This window comes from Pongo pygmaeus, chromosome 12, assembly GCF_028885625.2.
Source record: "Pongo pygmaeus isolate AG05252 chromosome 12, NHGRI_mPonPyg2-v2.0_pri, whole genome shotgun sequence".
Taxonomy (NCBI): domain Eukaryota; kingdom Metazoa; phylum Chordata; class Mammalia; order Primates; family Hominidae; genus Pongo; species Pongo pygmaeus.
The window spans coordinates 47,119,567-47,137,079 of NC_072385.2; the positions used below are offsets into that span (position 1 = coordinate 47,119,567).

The following is a 17,513-nucleotide window of genomic DNA, read 5'->3' on the forward strand; positions in this document are numbered from 1 at the left end:
AGCAATCCTCCTGCCTTGGCTTCCTAAATTACTGGGATTACAGGCGTAAGCCAAAATTACTGTTGCAGACAGGCAATTTACATACATAAGACAAACCAACACGGCTCCCCCAGATCCCCCATCCCCCAGTCCTGGCTGTTACTTAGGAAATGTAAGTACATCTGACTTTGATTAGCAATTGAACCAGTGATGAGAGTTATAGAGGAAAGGAATATACTTTGGAGTCAGAAATACCAGCTCCATCACAATCTCACCAAGGTTGAGTAAAATTTTAGGGGACACAATTATGGAAACTGTTTACCTGTTTCCAAGGTATAGTCAATTAACTGGTTCCTTTTCCTAAAGATAAAATTTGCCTATACAGGTGAGGATATGGATTTTACAAAATTAGTCCTCCAAACCAGAGAGAATGAACTTCCCTTCTGTAATTTTTATAGTCTATCCACAAGAAAGAATGACTAGAACTGTCAATTCTGAACTCAAGGGTTATTTCTTAGGCTGGGGATAATGGATAAGAACCAAAAGATTTTGAGTGCCTCATATGTGCCCTCCAAGCACAGTAGCAGACACGGTGTGGAACTCATTTAACTACCACACCCTGCTGCTATTCCTCAGGTAGGTATCCAGTCGCTTTGACATAGCTGGTAAATAAATGGCAGAGTGGACATCTCAGCTCAGGTGTGTCTTTCTTCAAAGTCCATCTACTACAGAGCAGAGCTCCCACGGGAACTGACCTAAAAGTGGACAACGAATGGAGCCTCGAGGTCCTCCCAAAACGCTTCACAGTAAGTTTACCTTTCCTCTGGAGCAGCAATGTCCACAAACTTTTGGCAAAGATGGAAATGTTCTGAATCTGCATCACTAAACATGGTAGCCACTAGACACATGGCTACTGAGCACCCACGTGACAAAATAATTTATTATTTTACTTAATTTTAATTAACGGGCCACATGTGGCTAGTGGCTACGGTATTAAATAGCACAGCTCCAGAGAACAAAAGGAACTTCAACCAAAATATATTCTACCCAATTCCTGTTTGTACAACATCAGTGCCAGTACAATCCATAACCCTCTCCCCTCCAGCTCAAGTTTTAGACCACAAACAAGATTGCTACCCTCAAGAATAATTTTAGGTAGTAAGACCCTGTCCAATAAAAAAAAAATCAGCTGGGCATGCTGGTGGGCATCTGTAATCCTAACTACTCAGGAGGCTGAGGAGGGAGGAATGTTTGAGCCCAGGAGTTCAAGGCTGCAATAAGCAAGATCCTGTCTCTAAAAAAAAAGCCACAACTTTCTGCTCAGGTTGTACAGGTTAATTTACAAATTCTCTTTTCTTAATTCATATGCAGAGAAGATAACCTACAACAATTAATCACATAAATTCAAGAAAGCTGGTCAATTTTCTATATAAATTAACACAATTTAAGGCCATACATACCAGGTTGATCAAACACGTGAATAATATGGTGATATGTTGCAAGTGAGGGTTCTCAAATTACCAGGTAGATAGAAAAAAAAAACAATGAGGTAAAAACACAGCAATCCAAAATATAGTTTACTGAGACACACTGAATTAAAAACATATTGTTAATATTTAAGCAAAATATACATTTCTATTCCTTTGAACAAAGATATTTTCCAACTCATTAATGTAAAGGTAAAAAACTATCATAAAGACTGTATCACTTTTTCAAAGTCCAAATACTTATTAGTCACATTCTTTACTGAGAACAGTAAAATATATTGAAGTGAACTGATTCCCAAAGCAACTTCCAATAAAGTAATTAATGAAAAATATACAATACACTAGCACACACTTAGGTTCAAATACCTAAATTATGCTGGGAAAATGTCATGAATTTAAAACTAGCTAACTCAAAGCAATCACTTCTCCTCAGATTCAACAGATCCATAAACAAAGTACCTAAAATACTAATGAACACTAAGATGATAAAGGCACTCCCACTGTAATAAGTACATGTAATTAAATGTGCCAAACGTGGAAAGAAAATTTCCAACATATTATGTAAGCAGAAGAATAATTTAAAGCTCTTTGCTTATGTAGCCCTGAAACCTCTGGCTGGCACAGTCTCTGTCCTCAGAGGACTCAAGGGTGCATCCTCACCTATTCCAATGGCTTTCATTTCACGTAAAATCTGTAAGGCTGGAGATCTTGCAAACACATGAAATCTTCGGAGACATTTCAGAATGGTATTAAAAGTCTGCAGATTTGGTTTCACCTTCTGAGCAACCATGTGTCTTAGCAGCTCCTAGTTGAATAAAAAACAAGAAGTATCTTTCATGCCTGGGTAATCTGTCCAATAATCTATGTTTCATACAAAATAAAGAATTTAGCATTCTTGCTTATGTTTAAAGCAGGTTAGTAACTATATCCCTCTTTTAAGAACTGTTTATTAATTAGCAGGTTCCATGATTCTGCCTTTTAAAGAAGCCTGCTAATTCAAATACCCACCCCACTTGATAGAGGTGGTCAACTATCTTCAGTCTTCCACCTAGGAGAGTTTTCCAAGAAAAGACGCAAAAATAATAGACTAGTATGATATAAAAAAGTGGTTTGGTTTTTTTTTTTGAGACAGAGTTTCGCTCTTCTTGCCCAGGCTGGAGTGCAGTGGCGCGATCTTGGCTCAATGCAACCTCTGCCTTGTGGGCTGAGGCGATTCTCCTGCCTCAGCCTCCTGAGTAGCTGCGACTACAGGCGTGCACCACTATGCCCGGCTAATTTTTGTATTTTTGTAGTAGAGACAGGGTTTCACCATGTTAGTCAGGCTGGTCACAAACTCCTGACCTAAGGTAATCCACCCACCTCAGCCTCAAAGTGCTGGGATTATAGGCATGAGCCACTGTGCCCAGCCGTTTCTATTCTTAAGTTACTAGGTGAGAATCAATCCAGTGATTTCAACTTTTTGAACTTATATCTGATAGGATTTGACAGCAAATATGCATTACTTTGTAACAGAAAAACTATTATGAAAAATAAATGAATAAAATGGTCCAGAATTCTAGCTGTATACTCTGGGTCAAGTAACTTTTTCTTCTTATGTGCCAGACGCAGCTAAGTTCCAGGGCTGCGGAAAGGGTAGTGAACAGGTAACTGCTACACAGTGACTGCCATACACGTGCTCATAAATGCTGTCTCCAGACCATGTACTTCTCTTTTTTTTTTTTTTTTTTTTTTGAGACGGAGTCTTGCTCTGTTGCCCAGGCTGGAGTGCAGTGGTACGATCTCTGCTCACAGCAACCTCTGCCTCCCGGGTTCAATCGATTCTCTTGCCTCAGCTTCCCAAGTAGCTGGGATTACAGGCATGCACCACCACGCCCAGCTAATTGTTTGTACTTTTAGTAGAGACGGGTTTCACCGTGTTGGCCAGGCTGGTCTCGAACTCCTGGCCTCAGGTGATCTGCCCGCCTCGGCCTCCCAAAGTGCTGTGATTACAGGTTTGAGCCACCACACCTGGCCAGCCCATGTATTTCCAGTAAAGAGTATTTAAGCCCTATTAAAAAATAAACTGAGGATTCCTCCTTACCTGTATTTTACTCCATTTTTCCTCAAATTTCTCATTTATCACGCATACTGTTGCTTCAGTCAGTGCATTAAATGTGTATACATCAGCTGTAAAATAATAAAATGATAAAATTTGGGGTTGAAGATTAATCCCTAAATGGCTGAGTTTAAGGCAAAGCAGTCATTCCTATGTGTCCCTTGACTAATCACATGTCCACAAAACTGGAAAACTCCTCTCCTCTCCGGATCTCTACTCTTGCTTCAATCACCTATGCCCCAGGAAAAGGCAAAGTGCAGGCCAGTGACTGAGGCACGATCCAAAGCCTTCACACAGACAACTAAGAGAAAGAAGGAAATGGAAAAAGGGACGGGGGGGAGCTCTCAAACTCACCATGGAGTCTGTTGTTTAGTAACTCAGTGTACAAGTTTAACGCCTGCTCATAAGCTCGGTGCTGGAAAAGGAAAAGGAAAAATTAAGCATCATCAAATTCATTTACTTAAGAAGTCCTTGTACATTTCTGTCCTAGAGTTTGGTAATATAGCTCAGGCTCAATAGATCAGGCTCCTGTTCTCATGAAGCTCATACTCTAGTGCAGTGGGGTTTTCTATCCACTGGTAATGCCTAAACATATTTTTGTCACAATTGAAAGTTGGGGAGGAGTGTACCACTCACATCCAGTGGGTAGAAGCCAGGGAGCTACTAACATCCTACATTGCAAAGGACAGACCCCACAACAAATTACCTGACCCAAAATGTTAGTAGTTCTGAGGCTGAAACACCCTGATCAGTGGAAATGAAAGACAAAAATAAATGAAACAAATGTACCTTCACCATTCCTCGGATCATTGTGCAATAGGAATGTGCATTTTTCTCTGGCATTAGAGAAAAGATTCTCTCAGCGTTGTTTTTTGCTCTAGACACAAGAGAGTAAATGTGAACCCGGGCAATAGGAAATACCAGTGAGAGCTACCACCATTTACTGACGGTTTATTATGTTCTAGGCAATGTGCCAAGTACTTTACATACATTATCTCAATTCTTACAGGGTGTTATGGTTATTATCATTTTGAAAATGGGGAAAATCAAGACTTAACGATCTTAATGTGTTGTCAGGGCTTTGCAGGTTAAATGGCAGAATTACAATTGAAAATGAAAAGTTTATAAACAAGTATATAAATATCTATGCTATTAAAAACAAGAAGCAACTGTATGATAAAGTCCCTAGTAAAGTTTCCTCACCTTCTTCAATCTTCAGATACTATTTCCCAGAGGCAAAATGGTTTCTTTTGGATCCTTCTGGTCATATTCTAGCATATGTACTTTTAACTCTTCTCTCATTCCATAACCTCCACCTCCCAGGTTTAAGTGACTCTCCTGCCTCCACTTCCAGAGTAGCTGGAATTACAGGCACGTGCCACCACGCCTAGCTAATTGTTGTATTTTTAGTACAGATGAGGTTTCACCATGTTGGCCAGGCTGGTCTCAAACCCCTGACCTCAAGTGATCCACCTGCCTCGGCCTCCCACGGCACCAGGATTACAGGCGTGAGGCACTGCATCCAGCCTACCCCAAGGAATTTAATCTTTCATCCTATCAAATTCATCACATCAATAACAATTTTAGATAATCATGGTAGCTTTCTCTCTCCAGACATTCACATGAAATATCTTCCTTTTAGACACCCAGCTAATTCTCCAATATAATTAAGTTATTGCCTTTCATTCAAACTGCTGTGTATGTCTACCTACATGTTGGTCAGTGGTCTTAATTTAGCAGTACACTCTAGTGTCTATGATATTTTTAGTAAACAAAAGTATTAAATCTTTCAGAATTAGAGGTATATATTCCAAGGTAGCACTGTTAATGAAACTACCAAAGGAACCATACCATATGAAAGTTATGCTGAGTTAAACAGATGAGGGAAAAAAAAGGGTCAACCTCTCAACAGATTCTTGTGTTGTTGAATGGAGATAAAGACCTTATTGAAAAACAGTCTAAATGTGTATGAATACAAATAGTGAAATTTATATTGCACAATAAAAATCAATTATTTTAGAACATCACAAGAAAACATCTTCACAGGGTGATGGGGCATATTCCATGCACTGTAAGACACTGTAATTCAAGGTTCTAATTATGTGTGACATACTGCCATGTAACTCCAAACTGATGACCAGCTTTCCTCCTAGATGTCTCATCATTTTCCACTTCCTGAAATGAATAATCATCAAGAGAAATAAAAGTTAAGGCAATGGAATGCATTTCCCAGTCAGACTACTCAAAATCAGAAAGGCAAAGGGAACTCAGAAAAATAAAGGAAAAATAGATCCAGCAGAAGGCAAAGAGGAAGCCCAATAACGCTTACACCTATACAGTTAATTTCTTAAGTGCAAATCAGATGAAAAGCCAAGTTGACTCTCAAAGCAACAAGTGACAGCGTGAAGACAAGATGAAGCCAGTTCCCTGTATGGCCTGCTCCTCAGATAGAAAGAGGAAAACCAAACAACACAGCCTATTTGCTCAGAGACTACATCTGGCTTGATCCATACAGATAAACTGTCATAATTAGGGTGAAAGCAAGATAAACAACATATAGTTAACGCCTAACACTCACCCAAGCAAACTAAGACTTCTTTTTTTTTTTTTTAAGACAGAGTCTCGCTCTGTTGCCCAGGTTGGAATGCAGTGGCGCGGTCTCGGCTCACTGCAACCTCCACCTCCTGGGTTCAAGCAATTCTCCTGCCTCTGCCTCCAGAGTAGCTGGGACTACAGGCGCGTGCCACCACGCCCAGTTAATTTTTTGTATTTTTTTTAGTAGGGACGGGATTTCACCATGTTAGCCAGGATGGTCTTGATCTCCTGACCTCATGATCCACCCGCCTCGGCCTCCCAAAGTGCTGGGATTACAAGTGTGAGCCACTGCACCTGGCAAGACTTCCTACAAGACTAAATCTTGTCTTTATTTATAAACCAAGGTCTGGGATGAGGCTGACGTAGAGCAATACAAGCTTGGTTGGCATTGCAGAGGTCAGTGCTGGCTCTGTAGCTTGCTGCCTCAAGAGCTGGGGCTGGAGAGGCAGAGGGCCAACCAGAGCAGGGCTTCAGGAAGTGATGCTCTGGAAAGCAAGGTGTAACTGCAACCTACTGCCTATGCACTTTTAAAAATGTAAAGTTCTCTACATAAACAATCCACATTTGGCCAGGTGCAGTGGTCAGTAATCCCAAAACTTTAGGAGGCTGAAGGATCGCTTGAGCCCCAGAGTTGAAGACACCATACTGGGCAATACAGCAAGACCCTATGTCTACCCGCCCTCCCCACCCAAAAAAAAACTAGCCAGGCATGGTGGCCCACACTTGTGGTCCTAGCTATTTGGGAGAATGAGGAAGGAGGAACACTTGAGCCCAGGAGTCAAAGGCTGCAGTAAGCTATGATAGCATCACTGCACTCCACCCTAGATGATAGAGTGAGATCTTGTCTCTGAGGGGGAAACAAGAAATCCACATTTAGTTGGGCAAAGAGTAGAAAAGATAGAAACAAAGAAAAACACCAATAATCCCATCACCCAGAAACACTTCTAAAATGATTTTTTTTGTATGCATTTGTAAAAACATTTTTACAAAAATGGAATATATACTGCTGATAGCCTGTTTCCCACTTATTGGATGAATGTTTCCATACCCAAACACATCTACTCTAATGTGCTCAATGGCCACACGACTTTTATCATCATTTGATCATCTACTGTTGGACATCTAGATTGTTTTCAACATTTTTGCAAGTATAAATACCTCCTCATGAAAAATGTCACATGAGCATCTCTATCTGACTGATCCAAAGGATTTCTTGAGACCTAGTTCTAGAAGTAAAATTCACGAGTTGAGAGAGAGGCTATGACTCAACTTACAGGCGGCCCCCGGCACACTACTGTTCTGTCTCCAGCCTAGTGTGTTCTCTCCTCTACGTCCATGTATGAATTTTTGAGGGGGCCCAGGCCACGGAGTCTTTCCCTGGCCAGAATACATCATGTTATTACTCTAAGTGGCACAGGCCAGCCCAAACATTTCTGATCAACGCTTTGCCTTAATATGAAGTAGGTGAGGACAACATATTGTTAAAAAGTAAACTAGGACAGAAGTAACTGTTTAAAGTCTCTCTTCCTCCTGTACCACTTTTTATCAAGGCTATCGTACCACACATCTCAGTACAAATCTCTACTACCCTGACACATGGCAAAACAACCCATCTTATTTTTAAAAGCAATTTCTTCAAAAAGAAGCTTAAGGGAAAAAAAAAAAAAAATCAAGGCCAACAGTTATTACCAATGCTTCTGACTGTTCAGTTTGTTGAAAATGATAATCAGTTGAGGGCTCCTGGTCACCAAAGTAACACAATAAATCCAAAAGACTATTTGTTGTTTCAAGAGACACAGTGGTTCCTGTGGGTAAGAGACAGAAAGATAAAGAAACCTTGAAACAATGAAGAACTAAAGCCTGTTAGGTTAAAATGTGTCTTTTTTTTATATTAGCGGTGGTCTTCATGGCTACACACTTAATGTTGTCCACTACTTTATGCACTCAACGTCAACTTAAACACCTGAAGTGATGTAGACAGGGACATAACCCCTATTAACCATGTAATTTGACGCAGAAGATAGGAACACAAGATGAAGTTTGGGCCTGTGCTCACTTATTTTATGTACTCATTATCCTCAAACTACTTCATGGTTTTAATTATCATCACCAAACTGAACACACTGCAAACTATCCCCACTTAGTTCCCCCAGCCCAGGTGCATTTGAACAAACGCAAGTAGAATTATTCCATTTGGATTCAGATACTCACTAAAAACTTGCCTAGAAATACTAGCATAATTGTCTAACTATAGTAGTCTCTTAAAAATTGTTCAAAACATTATGTCCCCATCTTGACACTCATTAAAAAGGCTAAAAAGGGAACAGGAGGAAGAGAAGTATGAGATATAATCTGCTATCTTATAAGAAAAGTAAATGTATCTTTTTGTTTGTTTTGAGATAGGGGCTCATTCTGTCGCCCAGACTGGAGTGCAAGCACATCATAGCTGACTACAACCTTGAACTTCTGGGCTCAAGTGATCCTCTCACCTCAGCCTCCCAAGCAGCTGTGACTACAGGTATGTGCCACTGCACCTGGCTAATTTTTAAATTTTTTGTATAGATGAGTTCTCACTATGTTGCCCAGGCTGGTCTTGAACTCCTGGGCTCAAGCAATCCTCCTGTTTTGGCCTCCCAAAGTGCTGGGATTACAGGTGTGAGCCACCATGCCCAGCCAATAAATTATCTTTCTAAACAAAATACATTGATAACTTTAAAATGCCCATCAGGAAATGTAAAAAGTCCAGAAGAGAAAGCAGGGCAGAGGGTACAGGCTATGGAGAAGCAACTGGTTCACACCATCTCAAAGCTATGCGACCCTGGAAAAATTACCTAATAATTACCTTCATAAGATTATTATAAAACACACCAATGAATAAGGTATTGTAGAATTAAGTATGTGAAATGGCTAGCACAGTGTTTTGCACTTATTAGGGGCCTGACAATCAAATGTTCTAGGATCCTTTCCCTGGTATGTTAGCTCACTTTGTTACTGAGCTATGGGTCTGACATCTGTCTTTACTGAAGGACTGCACACACCTATCCAATAAAGGGGGTAAAACTAGAAAAAGACAAGCCTTAGCACTAAGAACTTCAATGCAGACTCACACCAGATGCCGATCGTATTAACAAGCAGAGGGAAGCGCCTCACTAAATTACAATCTATTGCTATCACTCAGCCATACATCTGATGCTGTATCAAGCTACACACCAAAATTCTCAAACATAGCTTTCTGCAAGTGTTTCTTGTGTTCAAGTGTATAATGATTCAGTCCAGTTTCCACCACTTCCATGTTTATTCTAAATCACCAAATAGCACTCTAGATTCTAAAAACTTAATGCCAGCTGCTTCTGATGTTGCTATATGTAGATTTTCATGGTGACTTATCAGCTGTGCTATTTACATGTGTAGCTCCGGAAGTTTACATCCAGCTCCAATTCAGAGAACCACACAATTTTAGAGCTAGAAGCTTTGAGAAATTAAGTAACTTTTTGAACGCTAAGAACAATTAGTGACACAGATGGCACCAGCATCAAAACCCCTGATCCTAGTTGAGTGTGCTTTCCTTTTTACATATTTCTTTCTTGTGTGTTGTCGCCCAATCTTCCAAATATCCTTAAAGAGTCCAGGAAAGCTGGGCGCGGTGGCTCACGCCTGTAATCACAGTACTTACGGAGGCCGAGGTGGGTGGACACGAGGTCAGGAGATCGAGACCATCCTGACTGACATGGTGAAACCCCGCCTCTATTAAAAACACAAAAAAATTAGCTGGGCGTGGTGGTGGGTGCATGTAGTCCCAGCTACTCGGGAGGCTGAGGAGGGAGAATGGCGTGAACCTGGGAGGCGGAGCTTGCAGTGAGCCAAGATTGCGCCACTGCACTCCAGCCTGGGCGACAGAGCAAGACTCCATCTCGAGAAAAAAAAAAAAAAAGGAAAAGGGTACAGGAAATCTGGGAGCACTGCATACCTACCTAACATTAAAAACAGAAGCTAAGGTAGAAGGGTGATATAATTTCTCTACCAGTGCTACAATAAACCAACAAAGCTGCAATTCTACTTCGCCTATAATTCTTAAGTAACACTAAAGCTAAAAATGAAATAAACTATTAAAAATATAAACCACGCAGCCATCAAAGCAGAGTAAGTACAGCAGGACCTGTAACTCTTACTCAAAATATATGAATCATATAACTGGGGCCCACTTCAAAGCCCATGTTATTAGAGGGGCTTTAATCGAACTCAGTCACCTGCTTGCAAAAGCTGATCAAACATGTCCACAGAGGCTTTGACTTTTCTGAGCTCGATTCGTTCCTTCAGGGCGGCTTCACTTATGTCTTTGATCTGAGGTTCAAAGTACTCAGGCATTAAACACTAGGAAAACAAGATGACTAAAGTTACTACAAACAGGTAAAGGTGAGGAAAGGATAACTGAGTAGGACAAAATTTTTATCACCAACATACCAAAGTAAAACTTCACTGCTCCAATTCATGTGTCCTGCACCAGATACTACTGATCATTTAACATGATTGTCTTCACAGGGAATTGAAGTAAACCTTTCATCTCTAATGCTGTGTATCCTCTAAACATTTAATACTACCCAAGGTATGCTGATTTTACCTCATTCACTAACTTATTCAAATACTTTCTGAATGCCTACTACTTTACCCCAGACATTAAGCTTGGCACTGGGGATACAGAGACGAAAGGCATTCTCTACCTTCAGGGTGCTCACAATCTAATGGAGAAAGCCACTGTCTTAGTTCAGGATTTTAATATTTTGACTTACACAATCACACTGGTTTCCTCATCTATCTACAAGTTCTACTATGAAAACAAGAAGTGTGTGTTTCTCTGTGAGCTTTGGGAAGCAGAGAGATGTGGGGGGTATGGGAGCAGTTTCGATATGATGAGTCTGAGATTAGTACTTCCACCAACAAACTCAGGAGGGCAGAGGTGCATCTGTTTTGCTCACCACTGTATGGACAAGCACTAAGCACAATACCCACCACACTGCATAAATCCTCACTCCGAAACTACAGAACAAAGAGGGAGCTGGAAATACAATGTGGAGTTCAAAGTAAAGGGATCTAGGCTAGATACACAAGAGTACCAAATGGATTACAAGCGTCACTGAAACAGAAGAGTATACACAATAAAAAGAGAAAATGAGCATAAAAATCTAAGAAAGATACCCATGCTTAAGAAGTGGATCAAGGCCGGACACGGTGGCTCACACCTGTAATCCCAGGACTTTGGGAGGCCAAGTTGGGTGGATCACGAGGTCAGGATCCAGCCTGGCCAAGATGGTAAAACCCCGTCTCTACTAAACTACAAAAATTAGCCAGGTGCAGTGGCAGGCACCTGTAATCCCACTACTCAGGAGGCTGAGGCAGGAGAATTGCTTGAACCCGGGCGGCAGAGGTTGCAGTGAGCCAAGATCATGCCACTGCACTCCAGCCTGGGCAACAGAGTGAGACTCCATCTCAAACAAAAACAAACAAAAAAAGAAGCAGATCAAGGGCAAGCAGCAGTGGCTTACACCTGCAATCCCAGAGATTTCAGAGGCCGAGGAGGGTGTTTGCTTGAGCCCAGAAATTTGAGACCAGCCTAGGCAGTGCAGTGAGACAAGACCCTGTTCTCTACAAAAACTAAAAATTAAAAAAAATCGGCCAGGCATGGTGGCACACCCCTGTAGTCCAAGCTACTTGTGAGGCTGAGGCAAGAGGATCACTTGAGCCCAGGGGTTCCAGGCTGCAGTGAGCTATGATTGCACCATTGCACTCCAGCCTGGGTGACAGCATGATGCCCTGTTTCAAAAAAAAAAAAAAAAAAAAGGAAGAGAAAGATGTGTATAGAGAGGTAGTGAAGGAAACTTCAGTCACAGAATTAAAGATCTAAGAGCATGTGTCACAAAAATCAAATGGGGAAAATATTAAGATGAAGAGCAAATAAATACAGAAAGAATTTTAAAGTTAGTCTTGTGATCAAAGCTAACTCCATACTTTAAAAGGCTTATCATCCAAATATTGAGGGTATTCAAATGGCTACTGAAATATTAGCCATGAAAGCCTGGTTTAATTTACATTTAAAATAGTATTATGTAAATAATGTAACTACCTCTCCTTACCGGTATATGAGGTTCAGCTATGTCCTTCTGAAAATATTTGGGGTATGAATTAATAATAAACTTGGCCACATTCTCCCCGGATTTCTTTGCCAGTAAAAATAAACGCTATATAAAGAAAAAGATTTAAATACATGTAATTTAAACTCAAGCAAGATTATAGTTACACTCTCAGCAAGAATTTCTCCCCCCTCACAAAAAAAAAAAAATAAATGCAACAACACGCAGAATCCCAATTAGACTATCCCACCTTTTCTACTGTGATATAATTTCAGTTAGCATCTTATACACAGCTTGAAATATATAAAAAGCAAGCCATTTAAACTGAGTGGGTCACTCCAGTGTGAAAAAGCCCTAAGTATTAGAAACCAAAACCAAAAATCCTCTCCCCATTGACGATATGTACATCGTTTTGAAAAAAGTAGTAAAGGATTCACAAAGTCTATCAATTTCTCAGCATTTGTAAACCTTTCCCAGGTTATTACAACTAAATTATTTATGTACTGTTGTAAGCAAACCAGCGAGATAAAATACTAGAAAATTATATGAAAATACTCACAGATTCCAAAGAGGATGCTGGTATAAGGTAAGGATCATCTTGAAACACATAAGGCACACTTGTGGTATCCTGTGGAAAAGACATAATACAATTTCTGTATTTATTTTGAAGACAGCTCACTTTAACTTTTAGCTCCTGGGCTCAAGGGATTCTCCTGCCTCAGCCTCCCAAGTAGCCTGGGCTACAGGTGTGTGCCACCACAGCTGGCCATTTAACAAAATTTTTTGTAGAGAGGGTGTCTTGCTGTGTCACCCAAGCTGGTCTCAAACTTCTGGCCTCAAGCAGTTCTCTCACTTCTGCCTTACAAAGGGCTAGGATTATAGACGTGAGCCACTGCATCCAGCCCACAAGTCTTTTTAGCTAAATTTTTAAGAGGACCTTGTGAGTTTTGATAAAAATTCCGTAAGTTGTAATTATGTATGTAACCTAAATGCGCAAATGTGTGTGGGCATATATACATGTATATATAGAGAAAAAAGACAAAAGACAAACACCTGCACTGTACTCTCAGCTCTACAAGACTTGCCTTTAATTATGCAAAGCAAACAATGGCTTAAGCCTCCCTCCCTATGGCTGATTTTAATATTTAAGTTTGCTATCACTGGGGACTGTTTTAAACTCTAGGTAAGAATCATCTGAATTAACTAGTCCTAACAGCAGAATCCCAGAATAGGATTTCCTCCAAAGCAAGGTCGCTATCCACCCACGCTCAACTTCACCAAGAGTCCCCCCCTCCAAATGGAAGATATCACCGTGCCCTCTCAGGAGTGAGCAACAGAAGCTTCTTCCACGTCCTGTTACCCATTAAAATTGCTCCCTAAATCTGAGCATAATCAACTCTCCAATACCACCAGGGGCCCCACCGAGAAATGCCCCAGAATTGCTTTCTCTATTCTCTTCTGTGTCTGAGTGCCTTACTTGGGCCTTTATTCCAAAGCAAAAACTTATCCTATATCCTTAATGCTGTTTTCCTGACCTGGACTCCTCAGGGAGGGGGCGCAGAAGCTTCCCTGCAGCTCTCAAGGGAAAGCTGCTCATAGCTGGAACCTGGAGGCAGTATTTTATTTTGGACCTAGCTTTCTGCTACCCCTTTCAAAAACCCCTTTCCCTTGAGCCTCACCTTAGGAGCCCTGTTGTGAACTTCAGTTTTTATTTGAATTATACTAATGGAAAGCCAATGTTGAATTCTTAAGAGTGATATGATCCAGGGTCACTACAGCTGCTGAACTGACAGCAGTGTGTAGGGAGGTGCAGTGGGAGACGAGAGAGACTGCTGCAATTAATCCAGACTTGTAAGACGACAATAACCAAGGTGATTGGTAGTGATATCAGGCATCGAAACTTTTGATATTGTGCAGAAACGAGTTAACAGACCTGAAACTACTATCCTTAGGAAGGTCTGCTTCCAAGGCTGGCCCTTGGCTGCCATCTGGGAACCTGGATATCGGAAGGGTTCCCACCATTCCTAGAACTGCTAAGAATGGTTCACTGTGCCTAATCTGTTTGTACAACGTGTTTTGTGCCAAACACCTGCTTTCCTTCTGGGAGTGTGGAAACTTGGTATAATATATGCCAGCCAGTGGGTGGTCTACATGGCCAGCCTCCCCTAAAAACTCTGGGCACTGGGTCTCTAATGAGCTTTGGTAGACACTTTGCATGTGTTGTCACAAGTCACTGATGGAGGAATTAAGCATGTCCTGTGTTGAATCTTCTGGAGAGGTCTTTTGGAAGCTTGTGACTGATTTCGTTTGGTCTTTATCCAATGAGCCTTTTCTCTTTGCTGACTTTGCTTTATATCTTCTTGCTGTCATAACTCTTAGCCTGGGAGTGGTCACGGAGACCTCACACACACATATCTTTTGAAGGGATAAACAAAGGCTTTGCTAATGATTCCCAGGATTTTGGCCTGAGCAGCTATAAGAATGGAGTTGCCATTAATGAGATGGCAAAGAAATATGTGAGGAATGTTTGGAGGGAAAGGGGTTTGCTTTTGGATATGTTAAGCTCTTTATCACACTCTCAAGTGGAAAGGTTTCCCATTCTCCACATAGCTGTCTTTTCTAAAATGTCTGCTTAGAATTCCTTTCCCCCCATCCTGGCTAACACAGTGAAACTCCGTCTCTACTAAAAATACAAAAATTAGCCGGGCGTGGTGGGGGGGCGCCTGTAGTCCCAGCTACTTGGGAGGTTGAGGCAGGAGAATGGCGTGAACCTAGGAGGTGGAGCTTGCAGTGAGCTGAGATCGCACCACTGCACTCCAGCCTGGGTGACAGAGGGAGACTCCATCTCTTTAAAAAAAAAAAAAAAAAAAAGAAAAAAAAGAATTCCTTTCCCAGTCTCAGCGATATAACCCCTTCTCAGTGCTACTTCAGTCTTCCCCTCTAGAACTACGCAATGACTGTGTCTAATTCTATATCCAGCACAGTGCTTGATAAACATCATAAGGGCACAAAATATTGTTGCTGAATGAACGGATAAACGAATAACTCTTGGATTTTAAGGGCCAGATACATCACAATTCTACACTTTAATTTCTATAACTTCTTTGATTTGAAGGTGGCCCTGGGCCATTCTCATTGAAATGTTGAGAATATCTCAGAGGTCCATTTCTGTGTTTACATTTCAGGTGCCTATTTATGGATAAGGGAGCTACTGAAAATCTCAATGCTTTGCAAGTAGGGAGACGTAGTAAAGTCCTTTTTCAGAAACTGGTAGAGTACACTAGTGCACATTAGACCCAACACTATCTTTAGTAGCTCCATCTTTATTTTATATTTAATTTTTTTTTTTGTGGCGGGGGGACAGGGTCTCACTCTGTGGAGTACAGTGGTGCCATCCTGGCTCACTGCAACCTCCACCTCCACCTCCCAGGATCAAGTGAGCCTCACCTCAGCCTCCCAAGTAGCTGGGACTACAGGCGCATACTACCATGCTCAGCTAATTTTTGTGTTTTTTGTAGACACAGGGTTTCACCGTGTTGCCCAGACTGATCTCAAAGTCCCGAGCTCACAGAATCCACCCGCCTTGACCTCTCAAACTGCTGGGATTACAGGCATGAGCCACTATGTCCGGCCTAGTAGTTCCATTTTTAGATGTAGTTTAATATCTACAATAGAAGAACAATTCTCTGTACTTGTAATAATCGACTTAAGGAGGATCAATATCCATACAGATACTGTGGCAGAAAAAAAGACTTAATTATTTTAGACTTTTCCCCACAGATGAAATTAAAAGTTTTCAGTTAATAAAAAATACAACCAAGCAGAAAGTTCCATTTCTGATGCATTTACCAAAGTTTCAGTGTATCTACCAGACTACAAACTCTATTCTTGAGTTGCCAACAGAGCAAATTTCATGTCAATGAAATCAACAATACAGTAGTAGCAGTAACAAAATACAATGTACCAAGCATTTCCTTTGTCCCAGACTCTGTTCTAAATCTTACGTATACTTAATTCATTTTTTAATAATTCCCACTGCAACCTTGAGGTTTGGTGCTATAATTAACCCCCAATTTATAAGTCAGGAAAGAGAAGTATCAAGAGGTAAAGTAAATTCCCTAAGATCATAAAGCTAGTTGCTTGGCTATTAAAACAAACCAGTAGGCTCCAGGACCCAGATTATTAATCATTACATGATTGTCAGCATGACAGGTACATTATTTCTCCAAGTTGGTATACGACAGCCAAATCATCCCCTAAGAACGTACATTTCAACAAACTCTTCCAGGGATTAAAGATCACTGGTATGGTAGAAAAACACTGCATTTCGAGATAAAAGGCGTGGAATTAAGCCTTTAATTAAGGTTTTAACATCCTAACCAGCCACTGGCCACTTTCAAAACCTTAGCTTCCTCATTTGCCAAATAAAGGGATTTGATAATTTTATTTTAAATTTTTTTTTTTTTTTTTTTTGAGACAGAGTCTCACTAACTCACCCAGGCTGGAGTGCAGTGGCAGGACCTTGGCTTACTGCAACCTCTGCCTCCCGGGTTCAAGAGATTCTCTTGCCTCAGCCTCCTGAATAGGTAGGACTACAGGTGCCACCATGCCTTGTAATTTTTGTTTTTGTTGTTTTGGTAGAGACAGGGTTTCACCATGTTCACCAGGCTGGTCTCGAACTCCTGACCTCAAGCAATCTGCCTCCCTTGGTCTCCCAAAGTGATGGGATTAGTGATGGGATTACAGATGTTAGCCATGGCGCCCGGCCAATAGTTTTATTCTTAAAAAAAAAAAAAAAAAAAGGCCGGGCGCCGTGGCTCACGCCTGTAATCCCAGCACTTTGGGAGGCCAAGGCGGGTGGATCACAAGGTCAGGAGATCAAGACCATCCTGGCTAACACAGCGAAACCCCGTCTCTACTAAAAATACAAAAAAATAGCCAGGCGTGGTGGTGGGCGCCTGTAGTCCCAGCTACTCGGGAGGCTGAGACAGGAGAATGGCGTGAACCTGGGAGGCAGAGCTTACAGTGAGCCGGGACTGTGCCACTGCACTTCAGCATGGGCGACACAGCAAGACTCTGTCTCAAAAAATAAATTAATTAATTAAAAAAAAAAAAAAAAGTTTGGCGCGGTGCCACACACCTGTAATCCCAGCATTTTGGGAGGCCAAGGCGGGTGGATCACCTGAGGTCAGGAGTTCCAAGACCAGCCTGACCAACATGGAGAAACCCCGT

General features: G+C 41.3%; 1 protein-coding gene across 2 annotated transcripts in view; it reads right to left on the bottom strand.

Annotated features, from left to right (window-relative positions):
* Positions 1-17,513, bottom strand: part of PTCD3 (pentatricopeptide repeat domain 3) — a 31,965-nt gene that overhangs the window by 8,750 nt on the left and 5,702 nt on the right. The window contains exons 5-14 of one of the 2 annotated variants that reach the window (XM_054473695.2): positions 12,841-12,909; positions 12,285-12,389; positions 10,404-10,527; positions 7,846-7,961; positions 5,675-5,736; positions 4,351-4,438; positions 3,916-3,976; positions 3,547-3,632; positions 2,127-2,271; positions 1,440-1,490 (exon numbers count right to left, since the gene is read on the bottom strand). In XM_054473695.2, the coding sequence (XP_054329670.1) occupies positions 1,440-1,490; positions 2,127-2,271; positions 3,547-3,632; positions 3,916-3,976; positions 4,351-4,438; positions 5,675-5,736; positions 7,846-7,961; positions 10,404-10,527; positions 12,285-12,389; positions 12,841-12,909 (907 nt within the window). The remainder of the gene's footprint in view (positions 1-1,439; positions 1,491-2,126; positions 2,272-3,546; positions 3,633-3,915; positions 3,977-4,350; positions 4,439-5,674; positions 5,737-7,845; positions 7,962-10,403; positions 10,528-12,284; positions 12,390-12,840; positions 12,910-17,513) is intronic. The other variant, XM_054473699.2, reaches the window with a different exon arrangement.